The following is a 20,883-nucleotide window of genomic DNA, read 5'->3' as shown; positions in this document are numbered from 1 at the left end:
CTCATCTGGATTAGAATAATTGCTTCCCAGCTGCCTTTAATATCACTGCTATCTAATATACCCTTTGCAAAGTTGCCAAAATAATCTTTCTAATGCACAGATCTGGTCATATCATGTTCTGCCTCATAAACCCTTCATGGCTCCCCATTACCATTAGGGTGAAATAGCTTGGTGTTTAAGGTCTTTATCTATCTGATTTCAATCTTCTTTTCCTAATTCCTTTTACATACTTTATGTTTCAGTCAAACCAGGTTACTCCCTTATTTCCTGATCTCATTCTGCCCCCTTCTGCCTCCATACATTTACACAGGCTACCTCATATACCTAGAATATACTCCAGTCATATTTTAGACTATTTAAATCTTCGTTCATTTAAGACCCAGCGGAAATGCACCTCCTTCCTCATCCCCCTAGCTCTGAGTGATCTTTATACGAAAATTTCTTATCACACTTTTATGCTCTCCTTTGTTCTAAATCACATTCTACCTCATATCATACTTATTCACATAAAGGGCTTAAACCTTTTACTAGAACAAAAGCTCCTTGAGATGAGAGATTATGATTTTTATCTTTTAATGCCAAACATCTAGCACTTAGCAGGGGCTGCTTAAACATTTGTTGAATGAATAGTTAGGGTAACAGAAGCAATATTTAATTAAATTTTATTTAAGTTTTATGTTAATTTATTGTTTCTATTTTAATTATTGGGGGAAGTGAGAAAACAATTATTTTCATGAATGATTCAGAGTTTTCTTTGTACTTGGTGAAGGCTTCTTATCACTTGTAGGAATTTATTAGTCTTATGACTCAGCTCTATCCCAGAGGTTCCTTACACCTCTGTTAAGTTAAACATATTCAGATATGCAAAAATACTTTAAAAATAGAACAGAAATTACAAAAAGAATGAATTTGTCTACGTCAAAAGGCCAACTTAAAAAATATTAGTTTATTCTATCAGAATGATGTATAATTCTGTTGAATTAATCATAAATTAGTTCCAGTTGTTTATGTCAAAAATATTCACATTCTAGTTATAGACATTGAGTGTAAATCCACTTATGTCTTATGCTGTTAGAAAGTTTCAGATAATTCACAAAGTTAGATTCCTTTTCTTTTTGGTTGGAGAATTCTGTTTTTTTCAATTTCCCTCCCACCCACCTCCCAGGAAAATGCAGCCATTCTGAGGTCAACACTCTCAGAAACTTGGCAAAGCAGTTTACCTAAAAAAAAAATTTTTTTTCACTAGGGGTGGATGGCTTATGATAACAGCTGAAACAGCCATGTGAGCCTGCCTCATTTGGGAAGTTTTGGCTAGACCCCTTTTTGGCCCTTAATCACATTCTACCTTGGATCATATTTATTCGGGGAGATGTTCGAAATCTCTGGGAAGCATCTGCTTTTTGCAAACATCCCAGAAAAAGATAAAGTCCTTAAGACTTATTAGGGGGAGAGAGATCTTTGTAGGTAAGTCAGAGCTTAGAGAAAACAGAGGATGATAGTTTTGAAAATAAACATTAATAAATGTGAATGGTCACTGGCATAAGTCAAATCCTAAATTGTTTCCATTAAATATTCAATTCACACATTCATAAAAGTCATCCACCCAATAAACTATCGTCCAGATAATCAGTGATGCATAAAATGGTAAGAAATTAGTTAGACACATTGATTATACCTGCAGTTTCAGAAAAGATAGCAGAGATGGAATCAAAAGCATAAAGAAATATTTCTTGGACATCTCAAGAAGCAATTTTCTTTCAAAAAACTTGAGTGCCTTGGAACAGTAGGAAGTAACATACAGGGTGTCCCCAAACTCTGAGGGCATTTTTAAGTTGTTAAAGCTAAAAACTACATTAAGTCTTTGAAGACACGCTATATATATCTGGAAAAGTATTTTAAAACAGATGTCTAATAGTGATTTTTAAAAAAAAAATCAAGTTGCCTTGCCTAGAGAGCAGTTTGTAAACACTGATGGATATTTAGAATCTTATGATTCGATGCTCTGTTTTAATATTATATTCAGAACTTATAACCTGTTGTGAAGCTTGTCCTACTTGTAGGGGAAAAATTATAGTACTTTTATAAATAAGTGTAAACTGAGGCCCTAACACCCCACAGGTCTTTTATGTTTGTACAGGGATATCCTGTACTTCCTGGTCATTAACAATACATTTGGCTTTCATTACAGACTAATTGCATGATGCGGATCATGGAGTCAGGGTTTAGAAGTGGCAAACAATGACCAAATCTCATTATGCAGCAACATGCAGGAAGCAAGAATCATGCTGATTACATTATAAGGCCCCAGACACGAAAATGCTCATTCAGATTGGTCTGACAGCCCGGATTCAATGCAGTCTAAGTTCTCTCTTGCAGAAACTAGAAGAAGCATTTCCCCTTTCCACAGTAAACACACACACACACACACACACACACACACACACACACACACATCACCCACCCGTGATCCACCAATGTACTTAATATTAACCTCTTTCAAAACAAGGACCCTACTTGTTTAAATAACCCCAAGGTATAAGTCGTTAACATGATCCGCAGTTTCTCTGCAAGGGTAACATTTCTGGCAAGATATGAAAAACTTTGAAAAGCAAGGAAAGTAAAATTCAATTAACTGAAGTTTGTTAGTAAGTCTGCACTATCGCTTTTTTCCTCTTTTGACCACACTGGGCATCTGGCCTGAACTCCTTTACCATATGCTTACCCCAGGAATAATGCACTTAGTTTGAGGAGACAGCAGGCGTCTGTCAAGCATACCAGACAAGTTCCAAGTGGGCCAGCCACTCCAGCAGGAATAGTTCTCACAGGAACCGAAAACTCAGTGAAATCTAAAAGCAAGCAGTCTTGTTTGTCGGAACAACATATCAACTGGTTTCCTTTTCCTTCTTGGCTTGGGGTATATAGCATTAGCCAGTATGTCGCTCTAAAGTTCCTCAGGTTGCACTTTTTCAAACTGGGTTTTTCTCTACTCCAGAATGGCCTCAGCAGAGCGGAGAAGCCCATCACACTTAATTAAGAAAGCAGAGTGGGAGGGTTCCTCTCAATTTTGAATGACGTCAGCTGGCTGAGAGGGGAATAGTTGCAGACTTGTCAAAGCAGAGGGGGCATTTCATTAATATCAGCTGCATGCCTTGAAGCAGGAGCAAGCCAGAATCCTGGGGAGTGATAGTTTCTCAAACACACAATAACTTGAACAACCGAAAAACAAGCTGGTCCGATTCAAGTCGACTACTGTCCTGAAATATACTCTGGAATCAAAGGGGAAGATCATTTCTCAGTCTTGAAAAAAGCTTCCTTCCACTCATCTCTTTTCCTAGTACACAGAAAACTTGCCTTCCTCCTCCACATCAGAGATACACCTAGGGTGGGGCCACTAGACCTTCCTTATAGGTCACTGAAATTTGGGGGGCACTTTTCTTTCAGGAGTACAGAAATAACTGAACATGGCTCTTACTTAGCAAGCAACTTTCATTACAATGGGAGACTCAAGAAACTTTCTTCTTTGGAGATCTAGGTCTGAGGTGAGCTCCAAAATGGGTACCCTCCCTTAGGCAGTTCCCTTAGAAGCAGCCTCAAGGTGTTCAAGGTCCGTTTCTTCCTCCTGGTCGTCATACTTCCTTGACCCAGCCTAATTCTGAGGTATTTGGGGGTCTTCCCTGGTAACTTGAGATTGTTGTCTGCTTCCTTATCTTTGGGTTCTACTTCCTTCTAACTATTTTTACTCTATTAAAAAAGTCTTCAAAAGGTTGACAAAGTTAAATCACAGTTTAGCATTCTCATTGCCCTCTATCATAATCCTATTAATTTCAAATGGCAAGCCAGCTCTTCAAAAAATAACTCCTCTTGCCCCCAATCTAGTTTAAAAGCCTTTTCCTCCTCAAAACACTATCTTTTTTTCTTGCTTTTTTTTAGCACCATTGTCCAACATTAGCTTATTTTGGGGATTCAGCACCCTTGCAATAGGGTGCTATATACACAGGTGGGTGCTCCTTTTTCAAAAACAAAATACATTCATCCAAAGTTACTTGTACTTTCATCTTTTAGAAAGTTGATGAGTTGTCTCTGAATTCATATCAGTTTTTTTAGGTGCCTCTCCTCTACCTCATAATTCTACTTATATCTGCAAAATACAGATTCCCATCTCTCCTAGGCTGTCTTCCATGTAGAATTAGATTCCATGGGATTGTACCTTTTCTTTTTCTAACTCAGGGGTCGGGAACCTGTGGCCTCAAGGCTATATGTGGCCCTCTAGGTCCTCAAATGTGGCCCTTTGACTGACTCCAAACTTCACAGAACAAAGACCACAGCTTCCCTACTTTTTCTCTAGACCTCTGAAATTTGATTTCTCCAAAGCTAGAGTGCATGTCAGACACTGATTTCCTTTCCATAATAATAATTTTACATAGCACTTTAAGGTTTGTAAAACATTCATTTGATCAAGCTTACAACAATTCTGTAAGGTAGGTGCTATTATTATCCCCAGTTTTTGAGATGAGGAAGCTGAGGCAGACAGAAGTTAAGTGACTTGCCCAGAGTCACCCAGCTAAGAAGTGTCTGAGGCTAGATTTGAACTCAGGTCTTCTTGCTTCTTCATCTAGTCCTTCAGCGACTGCACCATCAAATTGCCTCAATCATGAAATGTATTTTTGTCTCCTTGTAGTTTTTGTAACCAGTTCCTTCTTGGTAAAAATCAAGTCATGGAGAGCCATGCCTCACCTTTAGAATAATGAGCTTTTCTTGAAAAAAAGCCATCCTTGTCCTTGGGGTCATTGTTTCCTTTCCTAAATATTCACAAGGGACAGGGATAGGTGCCAGACCTGTGAATTCAATGATAGTGAGACCTCTTGGAAGAAGAAATCCCCCTCTACCAATGAAGACTGCTTCTAGCTTGCCCTCTGCTCTTTTCCCTTTTTTAAAAAAATCAAGATAATACCTGTCCTTTTCCAGCTGGCCACACCTCTTCCATTCTCTATGGCCTTATTTCTTTTTTTATTAACATTACATTTAAAAATTATTTTATTTTTAATTTTTGAAATAAAACAAGCATTTCCATAACATTGTACAATAAAAAAGATGATAGCACATGAAACTGCAAATCTGTTATGCACAACTTTCTAGTCCTTTCAAACACACACAAAATTACTGCGTAAATTTCTTTTTTTTCCTTTTTTTTCTTCCCTACCTCTCCTCCTTGCCCCAGAGATGTCCACCATTAGACATAAATAGGTGTGTGTATGTGTATACATGTATATGTACATATATACACAAATGTATATATGTAAAATTCTATACATCTCTTTATCAGTTCTGTCTCTGGAAGTAGATAGCGTCTTTCTTCATGTATTCTTTATACTTAATCTGAGGGTTTATAATAGTCAAAATAACTTACTCAAAGTAGTTCTTAAAAACAACGTTGTTATTACTGTATACAATCTTCTCTCGGTTCTGCTCATTTCACTCTTTGGCCTTATTTTTTAAAAAATATTTTATTGATTTCTTTTTACACCTTTAACCTGGGATCTTAACATAAATGAATCATAGACTGAGATGCAAAAGAGCACTTAGGGGTCTAGAGACATTAGGTGAGACTTGCCCAAGGTCACTAGGATTTCAGCTCAGATCTTTCGATTCCAAAGCCATCGCTCTAAATACTGACCCAAGCTGTCTTTGGGAAGGATGGCTGTTTTCCTGTTGCTCTGTGAGTACCAAACAGTTACTGTTTATAAAAACAGAAGGCACTCAGAAGCAGCTTTCGATTCAGTGACTTTCTCTTTAAATAGACCAGTTGGCCTTTGTTCCTATGCTTAGGGTTCATGGGTCAGGAATAAAGATTTTATTTTGCCAGAAGTCCTTAATGACAGAAACTCACAGGACACCTCATTCATCTTACTGAAATGCAGCCTATTTAGGAAACTAGCATGGACCATGTGGAAAGGCCCCCTTGACCCCACCTGCCTTCCGAGTTAATGCCACCCATGGCTCCATCACTCATTACACAGGGTGATGTTGTGTGCAAACATGAATATTCATGGCTGCTGCCAGCCAGTTTATGAATCATATTAACAAAGGAAAACCCACAAAAAAACCCCCACCACATGTGTTTTTGGTAACAGTGAAATTCTATTTTCCCTGAAGCGGAAAGGAGGAAACAACCTTTGTAAGGGTTACATGATTACATATAATAGTTGGGAAAAATGCAGAAGGGTCAGTCACACACACATACACCACGTTTTTCAAAATCAAATTTTCTTTCTGCAAAATAAGTTACACTGTCACTTTTAGCTAACTATAAATGTTTGCTTAAAACAAAACAAAACAAAACAAAGCAAAAAAACCCTGAATTGAATGCTTGGCTATTGATTGAGAAACCTATGGAAAAAGAACAAAGCAATATCTCAGCCTCAGCCCTACTATTAAACTGTTCTCTTACAATTTGGATTCCAATTTTTACCCGGGATCATTTCCTGCCAAAGTCGCCCATGATTTTATAAACCACCCTGGAGAGGAGATGACAGTTTTCTAGGACTTCCAGCTTATTTTACAAATAAGGAAACTGACACAAACAGGGTTGAGTGACTTGCCCAGGGTCACAGAACTATTAAGTGTCTGAGGCCAGATTTGAACTCAGGTCTTCCTGGCTCTAGACCTAGCACTTCGTTCACTGTGCCACCTCTCTGCCCACAAAGCTAGTAATAATGATAATAACGATGTCATTAAATTTATTGAACATGATGGCACATGGCTTCCCCTTGGATGGAGCTTGTGGAACAACTAAGACCCCAGAGAAGAATCCAAAGGCCCTTCATGGGCAACATCCATGTAAAGTCAGCCAAGAATATGTTGCCAAAGAAGTGACATGCTTAAGACATGCAGATTTTTTGTGTAGCTAGAAGAGTTCATGATGGGGGTTCAGGACTTGGTAATCATTTCAAGAAACTATAGGAGGGTTATCTTAAAGGAGTTCAATTTTATTGATAGAACAAGGATGACAATTAAAATGACCATAAGGAAATAACAGTTGGATAATAGTTCCTTGCCACAGAACCATAGAAAAAGATGAGAATCCCATCAACCACCACAAAACACTTAAGGTTTGCCAGGCACTTTACATACATTATCTCAATTAGGCTTACTAGTATCCTGTGATCCCCATTTTACAGATGAAGAAACTGAGACTGAGAAAGGCTAAATGAATTATTCATTAGTTATTATGCACTCGACCCAGGATACAAATCAATGCTTCCTGACTCCATGCAATGGAAGGAACCGTCAAAAGACGCATTCATTAAGCATCTATGCATGTGTGTCTATGTGCCAGAATCGATGTGCCAGGCATGATGCTAAGCCAGACTTGCCCATAATAAGTGTAATGTTGATAATGTTTATACTAATTATAATTCCAATGACATTTGTAATACCACTAGTATTTATACTACCTAAAATATTTATAATAATGATATTTATACTAATTCCTATAATATTTATATCCTTCTTTGGTGGCATAAATATTAGAGGTATTATAAATATTATCAGAATTATAGATAGCATGAATATTAGCACTATAAATATTATAGGTGGTATAAATACTATAGGTATAAACATTATACATATTATAGGTGTATAAATGGTATATAGGTATTCTAAATATTATAGGATTTATAGAAAGCATAAATATCAGTATTACAAACGCTATAGGTAGTATAAATACGAGAGGTATAAATATTGTCAGAATTATAATTTGTATAATTATCAATATTATAGGTAGTATAAACACTGTAGGCATTCTAAATATTATAGGACTTATGGATAGTATAAATATTATCAGCATTATAAATATTATAGGTAATACAAATACTACAGGTATAAGTATTATAGGAATTATAATTAGTATAATTATCAATAATTAGTATAATTAGTATTAGTATACTAATATACTAGTATATTAGTATAATTATTAAGATTATAGGTAGTATAAATATCACACACATTCTAAATATTATATGATTTGTAGATAGAATAAATGTCAGGTTATAGGTAATTATAGGTAATGTAAATATGATAAGTATTACAGGAGTTATAGATAGTATAAATATTATCAGTATTATAAACATTATAGGTAGTATCAATACCACAGGTATTATAAATATTATAGGAATTATATATATAGTATAGATATAGGTAATATTATTCCCATTTTATAGATGAAAAGACTGAGGCTTATAAAAGGGAAATGGCTTATCTAAGGTTACATAACTGGGAACTAGGAAATCCAGGTCTTCTAATGCCAAATCCAGGGTTCTTCCTATTAAACCACATGGCTTCTTTCATGTGAAATATTTTGAATGAGATCCTATAAACGTTTTACAACATAAGAAAATAGAAAGGACTATCCCAGAATTAAAACTTTTGTAAAACAGAAAGATAGATATTTCTTTCTACAGTGAATGAATTATGTCTACCTCTATCAGGGTTAAATTTTGCTTTTAAAAAGATGTATTTGATTGAATATATGTTTTTATGCTTCAACCTTTAGCACTGATTACTATTGTTAGTGAACAGCAATCCTGCTATATCTCCCTCTTCCTCTTCTCCACTTACATGGTCATTACTCTAGATGTAATACCCTCACCACTTCTGGTCTCACAGCTCTGAGGTAAGAGCCTCCTGACTGATCTCCTCTGCTTCCACTTTTTTCCTTCACCAATCCCTTTGTCTCTCTGCTACGGAAAACTTCCCAAGGCAAAGATTGACCAAGTTATTCCCCTGCTCAGAAACAATTAGTGGCTCCCTATTATCTCTGAGATAAAGTACAAACTCCTGACTGTGGAACTTAAAGTCACCCACAATCTGGTTCTAATTTACCTTTAGGGCAATATTTCATATTACTCCCATTCACACATTCCACCTTTCAGTCAAATTGGACTGTGTCCTAAACTTGAATTCTACCTTTTGTCTTTGTATATTTGCAAAAGCCATTTCCCATTTCTGGAATGGAGCCCTTCCTCATCTTTTTTCATAATCCTTATCATCCTTCAAAGTGAGGCCATTTCAGGAAGCCCTTTCCTTTGCTCTTTCTGTTCTTTATGCTCAAGTGCCTTCCTCAACTTACTTTTTTGCCTTTAAAAAATATTTACGTCAATGTATAGAGATAAGCTTGAAGAGACTGAAGAATGAGGAGAAGTCAAGAGTTCTCCTCTCTTCTACACCTTTTGTCTCACTCAAGTAGGGCAGGGCATTCATATTCAGCAGTGAGGAGAGTCCAATGTCAATGGGCTTTGGGCCTGGGGATTATATTAGAAACATGTTTTAAAAAAAAATACAACAGAAACCTGTTTGCCTTGAACTTTACTGTTTAACAAGGAATTTATGTATGGTTTCTCACTGTTCACATAAATCTTGCATTCTTACCTTCGTTTTCAAATGAAGAAACTAGGTGTAGGATGCCTCTCATTAGAGAAATATCTTGGTATATTGGAATGAATAAAAAAAAAATCTCACATTCAGAGAAACTTATGTTCAAATCTTCCCTCTAACATTTATGTCCTATGTGACCACCTGCAAGTTATTTAACCTCTCTGTGCCTCAGTTTCTTCAGATGTAACATGAAGATAATAACACTCATAGGACCAAGGGGAATCAAAAATTTTAAATCCTGAATTCTTCTTTTAGGACTGATAAGACTGACCTACATTCTATTTGGAACTTGTTAAAATTTTGGGGTGTGTGTGTGTGTGTGTGTGTGTGTGTGTGTGTGTGTGTGTGTGTATCCCTATTTAGGGAAGAAATTCCTGTACTTGCATTTATTACGTTTCACAAATTCTTCAAACTAGCTAATCTCCTGCGAACTCTCTCCAGGGTCATATTTGTCTTTCACATTTCAATGTAGAAAATGGAGTGATTTACAGTCATTAACTCTTTGCCAACGTCATATGAATATTGCTCAGTGATCGGGATGATCCATTGGATCAGGAACACAATAGGCTTCTCTGCTAAGTCCTTCCCCTTCGATTCTCTTGCTCACTTGGCTGTCGCCATTGGCTTCCTGATATTAGATATGTGTCTTCTGAGATGGGCATGAATGAGCTGCACATTCTGTTGACATAGATACTCAGTGCTGTCTGAGAATGGAAGAAGAATCTCTCCGGCAAATGTATTTCTCTTATGCAAAGCTTTAAAATACTAAAATATCCTGATCAGCAAATAATTGTGAAGTACTCACTACATGCAATGCATTATGGGAGATATAATGATTCAATAAGTCACAGTCCCTGCCAACATGGAGCTAAAGAGGATTATTTCTTTTTAATAGGAATGAGCGTACTGTTTGTTCATGATACATCCAGAAATTCCATATACAGTAAAACCGATAAAAAGCCCTTAGTTTTACATGCTTAAGAAAGCAAAGGATGAATCATGTCTACCCTTGTCTACAAAGAAAATAGGCTTCTGAAATGCTTTTGGCACTGGTGATAAATAGGGCATCCCTTCCAACAAGTCATAGGCATCAGAGACAAAGGTAAACAGTTCTTCATAAGTGACCTACAAGGCTTGTTGTTTAGAATTAGGAAGCACTGAATTGCTGGATTTTTTAAAAATACACTTTACAGTGAGTAGACTTTAAAAAAAAGTATAGCTCATTACATCACAAGTATCTCACACAGAGATTAATTAAGAACAACACCAAGTGAAAAGGGCCACATGTATATTTATATCAGCTTGAAATACGGCATAAGTATCTACCATGTGGCTGTAACTGTAATTAAATGACAGAAATCATACTAGGTATTTAAAGCTTAAATAACTTGATAGACTGGAGATACATGGAACAAATTATGTAGCAAGTCATGTACAGCAGGTAAACAGAAAAGTCTATGCACGTATTCAGAAGCAAATCGATGGATAAGAAGAGAAAATGGTAGGAAATTTTAATTAGAATTAAATGAATAAAATGAAATTCTCTTAGTCAATCCTCATCCTGCCTCTAACATTCGGTTCTGACTTTTTTGTTTTAACTGCCCTTGCTGGCACTGGTTCTCATGTGGGCTATTCTTAGTAGAACTCTGATATAGGCATCGTGTGAACTGGTTTGAATTATTAAGCTTTCTTTTTAGAATTTAATTCTAAAGTGAAAGAACCTTACTGCCCTTTGAGGATCATACCTGGCATCTATTACGATGGAGGAGGTGGATAATTAGATTCAAAGGACTTTTAATCGAATTGTGGAATCAAAGGAAGTTTCAGAATTGAAGGAAAACAAAGATTGCCCAGTCTAACTTTCTAATTTTATATCCCCAATTTACTTATCTGTGGAATTAGAAGAATGCCTACAGTATCTACTTCACAGGGCTATTCACCAGGTCAAATGAAATAATGTATGTAAGGTGACTGTCCAACCTTAATGCACTCAAAAGCATTATACAAATGCCAGGTGTCTTTACATATTTCTACTCCCTGTTTGATTCTGGGAAATTCACTTAAACTCTCTTTTCCTTCATGTATAAAAAGAGAGTGAATTCCTTCCAGCTCTCAACCTTTGATTCTACAGTTTCATTATTTAAAAACAAAAAACACTTTCTTCACAACAACACTGTGACATAGCCTGGGCAAGAATTAGGATGTTAATTTTATTTTATAGTTCACTTTATTTTGAGATTAAGTCTCCCTCTCTTACTGAGGCTGGCAATGCAGCAGCCACTCATAACCCTGATATCAATACCCATTGGCATGGAATCTTTAACCTCAATTTTCCCAACTTGGGCTGGCTCACCCTTTCTTAGGCAGCCTGATGGCTCTCTACTCTGAAGTGCTCACCACTTCAGAGTGGTGCCAGACAGTGTGGACAGGACACTCAGTCAGCTGTGGCCCACTGAGGCTCAGAACTCCTGATCTCAAGCAGTCCACTAGCCTCAGCCTCACCAACCCTGCTAGTCAGATTAGCTACAGCAGAAACTACTGCTTATTATGTCAATTTTACAGTTGTGAAATAGCTTTTCAAAGATATGAACTTGTCCAGAGTTATATAAGTAGGAAGAATCAGATCCAGAATCGAAATTTGATCTTCTGACTAAAAGTCCAATGCTTTTCAAATGACTTGAGGCAACGTGTTTGTGGAAGGCATGTGTGGGAGCTTTCCGTCTTCTACCTTACTCCAGCCTCCTGGAAGGAGAGAGTGTGTGTGTGTGTGTGTGTGTGTGTGTGTGTATACATACATACATATATATATATACATATACGTTGATTGGAGGAGACCATTTCCTAGAATGTTATTTGTCCATAGGAAAAGACACAGAGCACCATTGCTGACTGGAAGAGGACAGAAATGGTGGAGAGGAAGAAAGAGATCTTCCACGGTATGGCCCTACTTAAGGATAAAAAGGCCTTGCCAAGTAAGGGGACATGGAGCAAGGCATGCATGGTAGGACACAGCAGGTCAGGTGGCAATTCTCAGCAGCATTTGAGAGAGACAGATGGCAACTGTAGAACTGGCAACAGCGGTAAGCATCCAGAAAAACCAGCAGAAAGGGGTACAGAGTCTATATTTGCCATGGGACCAACAACCACAGTGTACATGGACTACTGAATATTCCCCATTTATGTTTAGATTTCAGTTGTTGTTAGGGGATTTGTGTCCAAGTGCCATTTATGTCCTTATCTTTTGGAGAGGTAAATATGTCTACATTAAAGATATTCATTGGTTGCTTTTACAGCTAGCAGGTGAGCTGACTCATACTCTAAAAGTGAGCCCAAATCAGATGTTGCCAAGGGAAACCCCGAGGGGGGCAAACACAAAACACACATGTAATTATTGATAAATCTCTAAGACTGGACCCAGACCGTCTATCCTTAAACAATACAGTTTACATTTTTATCAAAATTTGTATGACTTCCAGTTTTAAAAACTTAAAACACATTGATTTCAGCTTTGGGTACTCCAACTGTAGGCAATCTCTTTACCAATGCAGATCAGCAACTCATCTAGAACTTAGAGAATTGTCTGAACACACTGGAAGGTTTAATGACTTGCCCACTCTCTGACAGTTTATGTTTTCTTCACTCTGAAGCTGGTTCTCCATCTACTAAACTATGTTATTTCTCTAACACAGTTATATAACTAAATAGTCTTATGGGGATGTGCAGCAGCAGCGAGTGAGTCTCATTGTTCAAAAACATCATGAAACTACTCTCCCCTTTCCTGTTAAGGATCTTTTATCTTAATCACAACACCACGTTTTGACTTTTGTTGCACTTTAATGACTAAGATATGTATGAGTTGGGAAGAATGTGGATTGTGATTCTTAGAGATAGAGACAGAGGTAGGGAACATTACTTGGACCAGGACTCTAAACAAGAAACCATGTTTCTTTGGGGGAAAAGGTATGGAAGATTGACTAAAACATTCATTTCAGGTATTTATGTTCAACTCACATGACATAGATTATAGAATCATTATCCTAGTGTTAGATAGGACCTTCCAGAAACCAACTAATCCAACCTCCTCATTTTATAATTAAGGAAACTGACACCCAAACCAGTACTTCTTCCCCTGTGTCATACTGTCTCATCTCTGTGACAATCATTCCCCAATTCTCCAGCCACTTTGGAGTTTCTTTTTGTTAATTCTTACTAGCTTCCTTTATCATATTTTTTGCTCCCTTTCTGTACTCATTCTTCTGTGTATTTTAGTGCTCTTTTTTAATCAGATGTTAACTTAGTCTTCTCCTTTTGTTACCCAACTCTAAGCCACCTATTGGCTTCCTAGTTGGTCCATCTATTTCTCAAAATTCCTTCTGCTTGCCACTACCAGTGCACACACCTTTTCCCATTCTCTGTGAAGCATTGTGTACTGACTCTTCATTGAACTAGTGAATTTGTAAAGTTTCCTTTTGGAATTATATCCACCTAGATGTCAAGTTATCAGTGTGGGTACTGCTTGCTGTCTTTGTACATAATGATTTAATAATAATAATGGTAATATTTATGTAATGCTTTGCAGTTAGCAAAGCGTTTTACAAGTGTTATCTTATCTGATCCCACAACTACCTGAGGAGGTAGATGTTATTATCACTACCATTTTACAGATGAGGAAACGGAGGTACAAAGAGCTTAAGTGATTTGCTTAACGTCACACAGCCAGTAATTGACTCAGGCTGGATTTGAACTTAGATCTTCCTGTTTGCAGGTCCAGCATCCTATCTACTTGCCTTATCTAGTTGTTCCTATCAGTTTCACATTAACAGAACTTCTGTAGCAGAGCAGCTTTTCATTCTCCCCCCCTCCAAAGAAATAGTTTGAAGTGCAACACTTTGAATTGATGTACAACTAGTTACCCCTCCCACATCATGACTTTCCTCACTGCAATTTTGATGTATAAGAAATTAAATGGGGTTTTTGGGGGAATTTTGTGGAAGCCAAAGACAACATGTGGAAGTCAGCAAACAAAGAAAAAGTTTAGAAACTCAGACATGCAATATGTATATGTGTATATACGTATATATATATTATTATATAATATCAACATATTTTATCTTTTAATACTATAAACACCACATGAAAGAAAAAGAAAAAATCTGACTTCTTTGGTAGAAAGGAAGGCCCCAAAATTTTATGCGGATTTTCTAGATCATGAGGGTGCCACGCCCTTAACCTCCACAATGTAGAAGAGATAGCCTTTTGCTGAGATAGTTCAAACACCGCAACCATTTCATTTGATCTGTCCTCAAAGCAGTCACTTAAAGCACTTAGAAAACTGTTTCTTTACTCATTTTCCAGATGGAGAAATGGAAGAAGGAAATGCTTTATAATGCCAGCTATACTTATTAAACCGGACCTTTTGTTAACATTTACATAGCAAATTAATGTGATGTGTAGGATAATGAGGTACTCCTGTGGTCAGGAAGACTTCAGTTCAAATACTGTTTGGGGCACAGACTTGCTGTGTGAGCCTAGGCAAATCATTTAACCTTTCAGTGCCCCCAGAATAGTGTCTAAAATTTGGAGTTGTAGAGCAGCTGACTATGCCTTATTTGATTGGCTTTTATTCACTAGGAATTCATTCTTGCCACTACCAGTACCACACAGTTAGCAATTCCATTCCATTCCATAAACATTCATTAAGCACTTTCTATGTAGCAGGAGCTGAGCCAAGATGCTGGGGAAATGAGGACAACAAACTCCAAGCAGGAAACTTCATTCTCCTAGATCTAAGAGATTCAGGACTAGACTTCGTCTTCTGATGCCAAATGAATTCATTTCTTAATTCTTTCCTCTCACCTTTCTACCATACTGAATCTCTTACTACATCTTTCCATCCACATCTCTTAGTTTCCTTATATATAAAATGAAAGGGTTTAACTAGATTAATAATAAGCTTCCTTATAGCAATGAATATACATGTATTTCTAGATATCTAAAATATCCTTAAGCAACTCAAACCTTTGAAATTTTAACCCTTTTTAACATAAAACTTTCAGAACTAAACTCTGCTGTCTAAAACATAGCATAGCAAACATCAGCTGCAATTGGGGGAAAGAGATCCATCAAGACACAGAACATGGTAGGCAGGAGAGCATTCCATAATCCATCACAAGTTATCATTCAAACATCTGGAGATCAGTGGGCATCTACTTCAACCTTCCCATTTTACTGACTAAGAAAGTGAGGCTTAGGGAGCCTAAGTGACTTTTCCCAAGTCACACACAGAGGTGCTAAGCATCAGAGGTGGAAATTTGATCCAGGTCCTTGGAATTCAGTGCTGGTGATCTTTCCACTGTACTGAACTGCCTCCTTGTAAAGTGAAGAGTTGGACCAGACTCAGGCTTCTGGACCTCTTTTAACAGTCACTCTTCAAAGGAATGTTTTAAAATACATATAAAGAGGGGCAGTTAGGTGGCATAGTAGATAGATAGCCTGGAGTCAGGAGGACCCAAGTTTAAATCTGGTCTCAGATAATTATACTCTGGGCAAATCACTTAACCTCAATTGACTCAAAAAAAAATACATAAAAATATACAGGATTACCAAGGAAACAAATTACATTAAAATGTGGTTTTCAATTTTTTTTAAAAAAGCTCACAGACTCCAAGCTAAGAAATCCAACTAGACGATTTTTTCTGCCTCATTATAACTTGAAATCTTATGATGTTAAAAGAAATCTAGGGCCATTACTTCCATTAAATGCCCCCAAAGTAGTGGCTTTGAAATATCTTGTGTCTATATTTTCTATTTCTTCAATCTTCTCCCTCACTATGAGCTGCCACTCTGCCCTGTCAATAGGTCCTCGCTGTTTCTCACTTCCCTGATAGTACAAAGCGTTGCCTGAGTTAAGTCCTAAGTGCTGTTTATCTCTCTCCTATCAAAATCAACTGACTGGGCCATAAGACATTTCTGTTGTTCAGAGGACTTTTTTATTTATTTGTTTATGGAAATGTGTTGATGTTCAGAAAGCCAAATTTGCTAGAGATCTGACTTCTGGATAAATGGGGGGGGGGGGGGAGTTATTAACTATAACATTTAGTAACAGATTACAGTAATTAATATAAATGTATTTAGTAAAATATTCATCACTATAACAATATATAAAACTATTTTATTATATTTTTAAATTTTAAATTTTTTAAAATATAACATTTGAGATTGTCTTCATAAGATAACATTAATGTAATCTATCATTTCTATTTCTAAATTACTTTATTTTAATAAATTTATATAATTTACAACATTTTATTTTAATTATGTTACATATAATATTTTCACCACATTTTGAGTTACATTCTTGGCTTTCAAATATTGGATGTGAGAAACTTTAGGTAATTATGAATGATCCATTCCTTTTTCACTATTACATACGCTATAATATATACTAGAAGCTAGAATACATATCTAAAGTATACAATGTAACCATAAAATTACTCTTTATAAAATTCTTTTGTGGAGTAGTTGAAACAGTCCCGGATTTGGCATCAGAAATTTTGGGTCAAAGCCTGACTCTGCCACTTAGTAAGTACCCAAATGATCCAGGGACATCAATTATCTTTTTGGGCCCCAGTTGCCCCATCTGTAAAATAAGGGGTTTGAATTAGGTTAACTATTAGGTCTCTTTCTGCTCTCAATCTATGATCTTATGAATATATACCAGGGAAGACATGCAGTAAATGGCTTTTGTTTCCTATATGATACAGATGTAATTTTGAAAAGCTAATTGATAGATTGAAGAGACAAGTTCCAGAATGTAATAGATAGGTTGTTGAATGATGGGGATAGGGGTACAGCTTTGTAGAATGCAAAGGGCACTGACAGGGTTCAAATTTTTGACAGTATACGTATGATCTTGAGAAATTTACATCCTCTGTGGGCCTCAGGTTCCTCATCTGTTACATGAGAGAGTTGGATTAGATGGATTCTGAGTTTCTTTTCAGCTTTAGATCTTTAGTCCCATGATAAATAGGAAGCAATATAACAAGGTTGAAACCATAAAATCTGAATGAAATGTGGTCAAGAAAGGGACGTATTTAGAAAGATCAAGAAGAATTATCAAAATGATGTTGGTGGGGGAAAAATGGAGAGACATAAAAACTGTTCTTGCTGGTTTGTTGGGTAACAAGTCCAATTCTTTCTAATTTAATTTTTTTCTATTTAAAATAAACAACATGGACATGAAAATGTGATGAGTTAATTAATCAGAATGACTAACCTAGCAATGGGTTTCTGGAGCACAAACAAGACACTTAGAGAATTCAATTGTCCCCTTAATGTCATGTTTTGACAGTCTGCCAGATATCTGAAGCTGATGTATAATGCAATCAGTACCTTTTTATTCATTTATTTTTAAAGCACAGATTAAAATAACAGATCTAGAATGTCATTTCACTTTCTTCAAATTTACAGAAACATCTTTGGATAAAATTATTATATTAATGACGCATTGATCATATTGTGACGCCTTTTCAAGATGTTAGTTAAACCTATAACCCTACTGATTGTTCCCAATATGTCTATCTCATCTTTTCCAAAGTGATTTTTTCTAGTTAGTGGAAATAAGCAACAATAAAAAAAATTGTTAGAGAAGTAAAACCAAAACCCAAAAAATTGTTGATTTAGTTGACTGAGGTATCTTAGCAATAATGTATTTCACCCCATGAAATTTCAATTTGTCAGCAAGATATGTTAGCCAAATGTAGACAAATTTTCACCCATGAAAGTTAACATTCTTTAGTAGAAGCTTCCTCTATGGTCAGTCAAACTCTCATAAACACTTCATTCTATCTGTTTCAGGGCTTAACCAGAGATGATGACTTTTGAAGGATTTTGGAAGTTCAGAAAAGCCTCTAAATGCTGGAAAACTTTATAAAAAATTTTGTTGATTCTATTTTTAATTTGTGGAATAAATCAAACATTTCCATAATGTAGTATAATAAAAATGATTGCATACAAAATTGCAAACCTATTATATACAACTTGCTATTTCTTTTAAATATATAGTTACTATGTAAATTACGTTTTCCCCCCTTTTTTCTTCCTTCCTCTCCACCAGATACAATGTGCATGTGTGTGTGTGTGTGTGTGTGTGTGTGTGTGTATCTATGCAAAATCTTTCTATACATACTTCTGTTTATCAGTTCTTTCTCTGGATGCGGATAGCATCTTCCTTCATATGTTGTTTGTAGTTAATTTGGGTATTTGTAATAGTCAAACAATGCTAGGATGAGAAGCAAAAGTGTGTTGGAAGGCCCAATCTAGTCCAAGCCATACCTGAACAAGAATTTCCTCTGCTATACCCAACCAGTGGGTACCATCCTTCACTTGACATCTAGTGAAAATCAGCCCATTACACCCTGAGACAGACTATTATTACACTTTGAAATACCGGATACGAAGTGGTGGTGATTTTCCCCCCATATAAGCCCAATAAAGCCAAAATCTTATTCTCTGCAACTTCCAACCATTCCTTGGCCTAGTTTACAGTTTTTGGACAACCTAAATTAATTAATCTCTTCTTCCACATAGCAGTTCTTCAAATATTTGAAGAAAACTATTATGTCCCCCATCCCCAAAATCTTCCCCTTTCCAAGTTATACACCTCCATTTCCTTGAAACAAACATGGTTTCATGGTACCTCGGTTTCTTCTCATCCTCCTATGAACTTATCCAAGAATCTCAATGTCCTTCCTTATGTGTGCTACCCAGACTGCATCACAGCCCCCCTGGCATGGTGTGATGAGGATGGAGTGCACCAAGACTTCTTACATTCTGGAAACTCTATAGTAAAGCAGAATAAAATTGTATTCTCTTTACTTGGTTGCTATATTCCACTTTTAGCTCACATTGATTGGACCTATAGTCCATTAGTAAAGCCCAGATATTTCTTGAATTGTTGCCTAATAATTTCTCTCCCATTATGTAGGGGTGGAGATCAGCTGAATGAAACACTCCACTTAAAGTAACCACTGAATCCTTATATCAATTAACGACTAATCTTTGGGTCTGTACATTTGACCAAGTCTGAATCCACTTAACTGTGCACTCATTTATCTCATATCTAAGTTTTCCCACAAAGACAGGACAAATAAAAGATATTATGGCTGTAACAGTCTTTAAGGAATATTGATCACACTACCAAGTTAGTAGCTTAGCTCCTGGAGCAACTAGTTATGCCATTACAGATCATCCCTACAACCAACCTTCAACTAATTGATCAATTTGCTTGTATCAATATTCCACAGGGTAGGGCTGATGTTTAGTTGTCAAAGTTCCTGGGTTGCTAAAGTATTTTTTAGACCACAGAAAGAGCTCAACCATATTATAATTAAATAACTGACCACAGCCTGGATTAGTTAATTTGTTTAGAAAATGGTGTTAATGAAGCAAAAGTCAAAGGTCTGGTCCTTTAAGGTTCAACAAACTCAAAGAAGTTAACTAGGTTTTGTTCCATGAATATGAACTCTACCCTAAACTAATCCTAGAAATGTTTTGACTCCATAAAAGGCTGTGTGTTAGGGTGTTTGACATCAATCTTTTACATCTACCAGAACTACTCAGAGCCTGCATAGACACATCCTGTTTCCATGTAGAGGGTGGCATTTTTTTTTAATTGTACACAGGTTAAGTCATGCACCTGGGTGAACTGCTCCAATGAAGCAGTTTTACTGAATGACATTTAAAATCAACATCTTATTAATATTCTCTTCTCAGGAAAAAGGTATGTTTTCTATTCCCCTTCAATGCTGTTAATAGTACTAGGTACAATTTAAATTAAGCAAGAATATAATTTCTTGGCAAACCCTTAGTCTCTTGGCTATATTTTCTTCACATCAAAACATCAAAGTAACTTCTCTTTGAAGTATTTCTAAAATTGCTAAAAAAAAAAAACCCAGAAAACACATAACTGAATGCTAAATCTATTCATCTTAATTTCTGATTTAACTAAAGATTTGAAGCAAGGCCTCAAATGGTAGCTAATTCAGTTGAATATAAACCAACAATCATTTCTCTAGTGTCTACCATGGGCAAGTCACTGAATTCAGTACTAAAGATACAAACACAAAAATAAAACAATCCAGGGTTTTCCAAGAGTCCCTAGTCTTCAAGGTACTTATCCTTCACTTAATCTCTTTGAGTCTCTGTTTCCTCATCTATAAGAAGAGGGGATAGAGCATAATGATCCCTAAAGTCCCTTCCTGCTTTGGTTCCATGATCCTAAATAAATTCAAAGAATACGCAAAGCACAAAAAACAATTCTGAAACTGTTTCATTGGCATTAGAAATAATAATGAGATTGCTCCTTGACATTAAAATCAATTCTTAGGACTAAATTGGGGCAGCTAGTAGGGTGGCACAGAGGACAGAACATTGGGCTTGGAATCAGGAAGA

General features: G+C 36.3%; 1 protein-coding gene across 10 annotated transcripts in view; it reads right to left on the bottom strand.

Moving 5' to 3' along the window:
* Nucleotides 1-20,883, bottom strand: part of CACNB2 (calcium voltage-gated channel auxiliary subunit beta 2) — a 395,365-nt gene that overhangs the window by 185,201 nt on the left and 189,281 nt on the right. For 2 of the 10 annotated variants that reach the window (XM_072651651.1, XM_072651654.1), the window contains exon 1: nt 2,723-3,034. The exons of 5 other annotated variants lie outside the window; for them this stretch is intronic. In XM_072651651.1, coding sequence (XP_072507752.1) covers nt 2,723-2,773 — 51 coding nt within the window. In that variant the 5' untranslated portion in view covers nt 2,774-3,034. Of the gene's footprint in view, nt 1-2,722; nt 7,607-20,883 lie in introns of those variants that run through there. 3 more of the 10 variants (XM_072651645.1, XM_072651647.1, XM_072651643.1) reach the window with 3 other exon arrangements.

This window comes from Notamacropus eugenii, chromosome 3 (assembly GCF_028372415.1).
Source record: "Notamacropus eugenii isolate mMacEug1 chromosome 3, mMacEug1.pri_v2, whole genome shotgun sequence".
NCBI lineage: Eukaryota > Metazoa > Chordata > Mammalia > Diprotodontia > Macropodidae > Notamacropus > Notamacropus eugenii.
The sequence above is the reverse complement of the archived record's forward strand: the minus strand, read 5'-3'. Positions and strand labels throughout refer to the sequence as shown.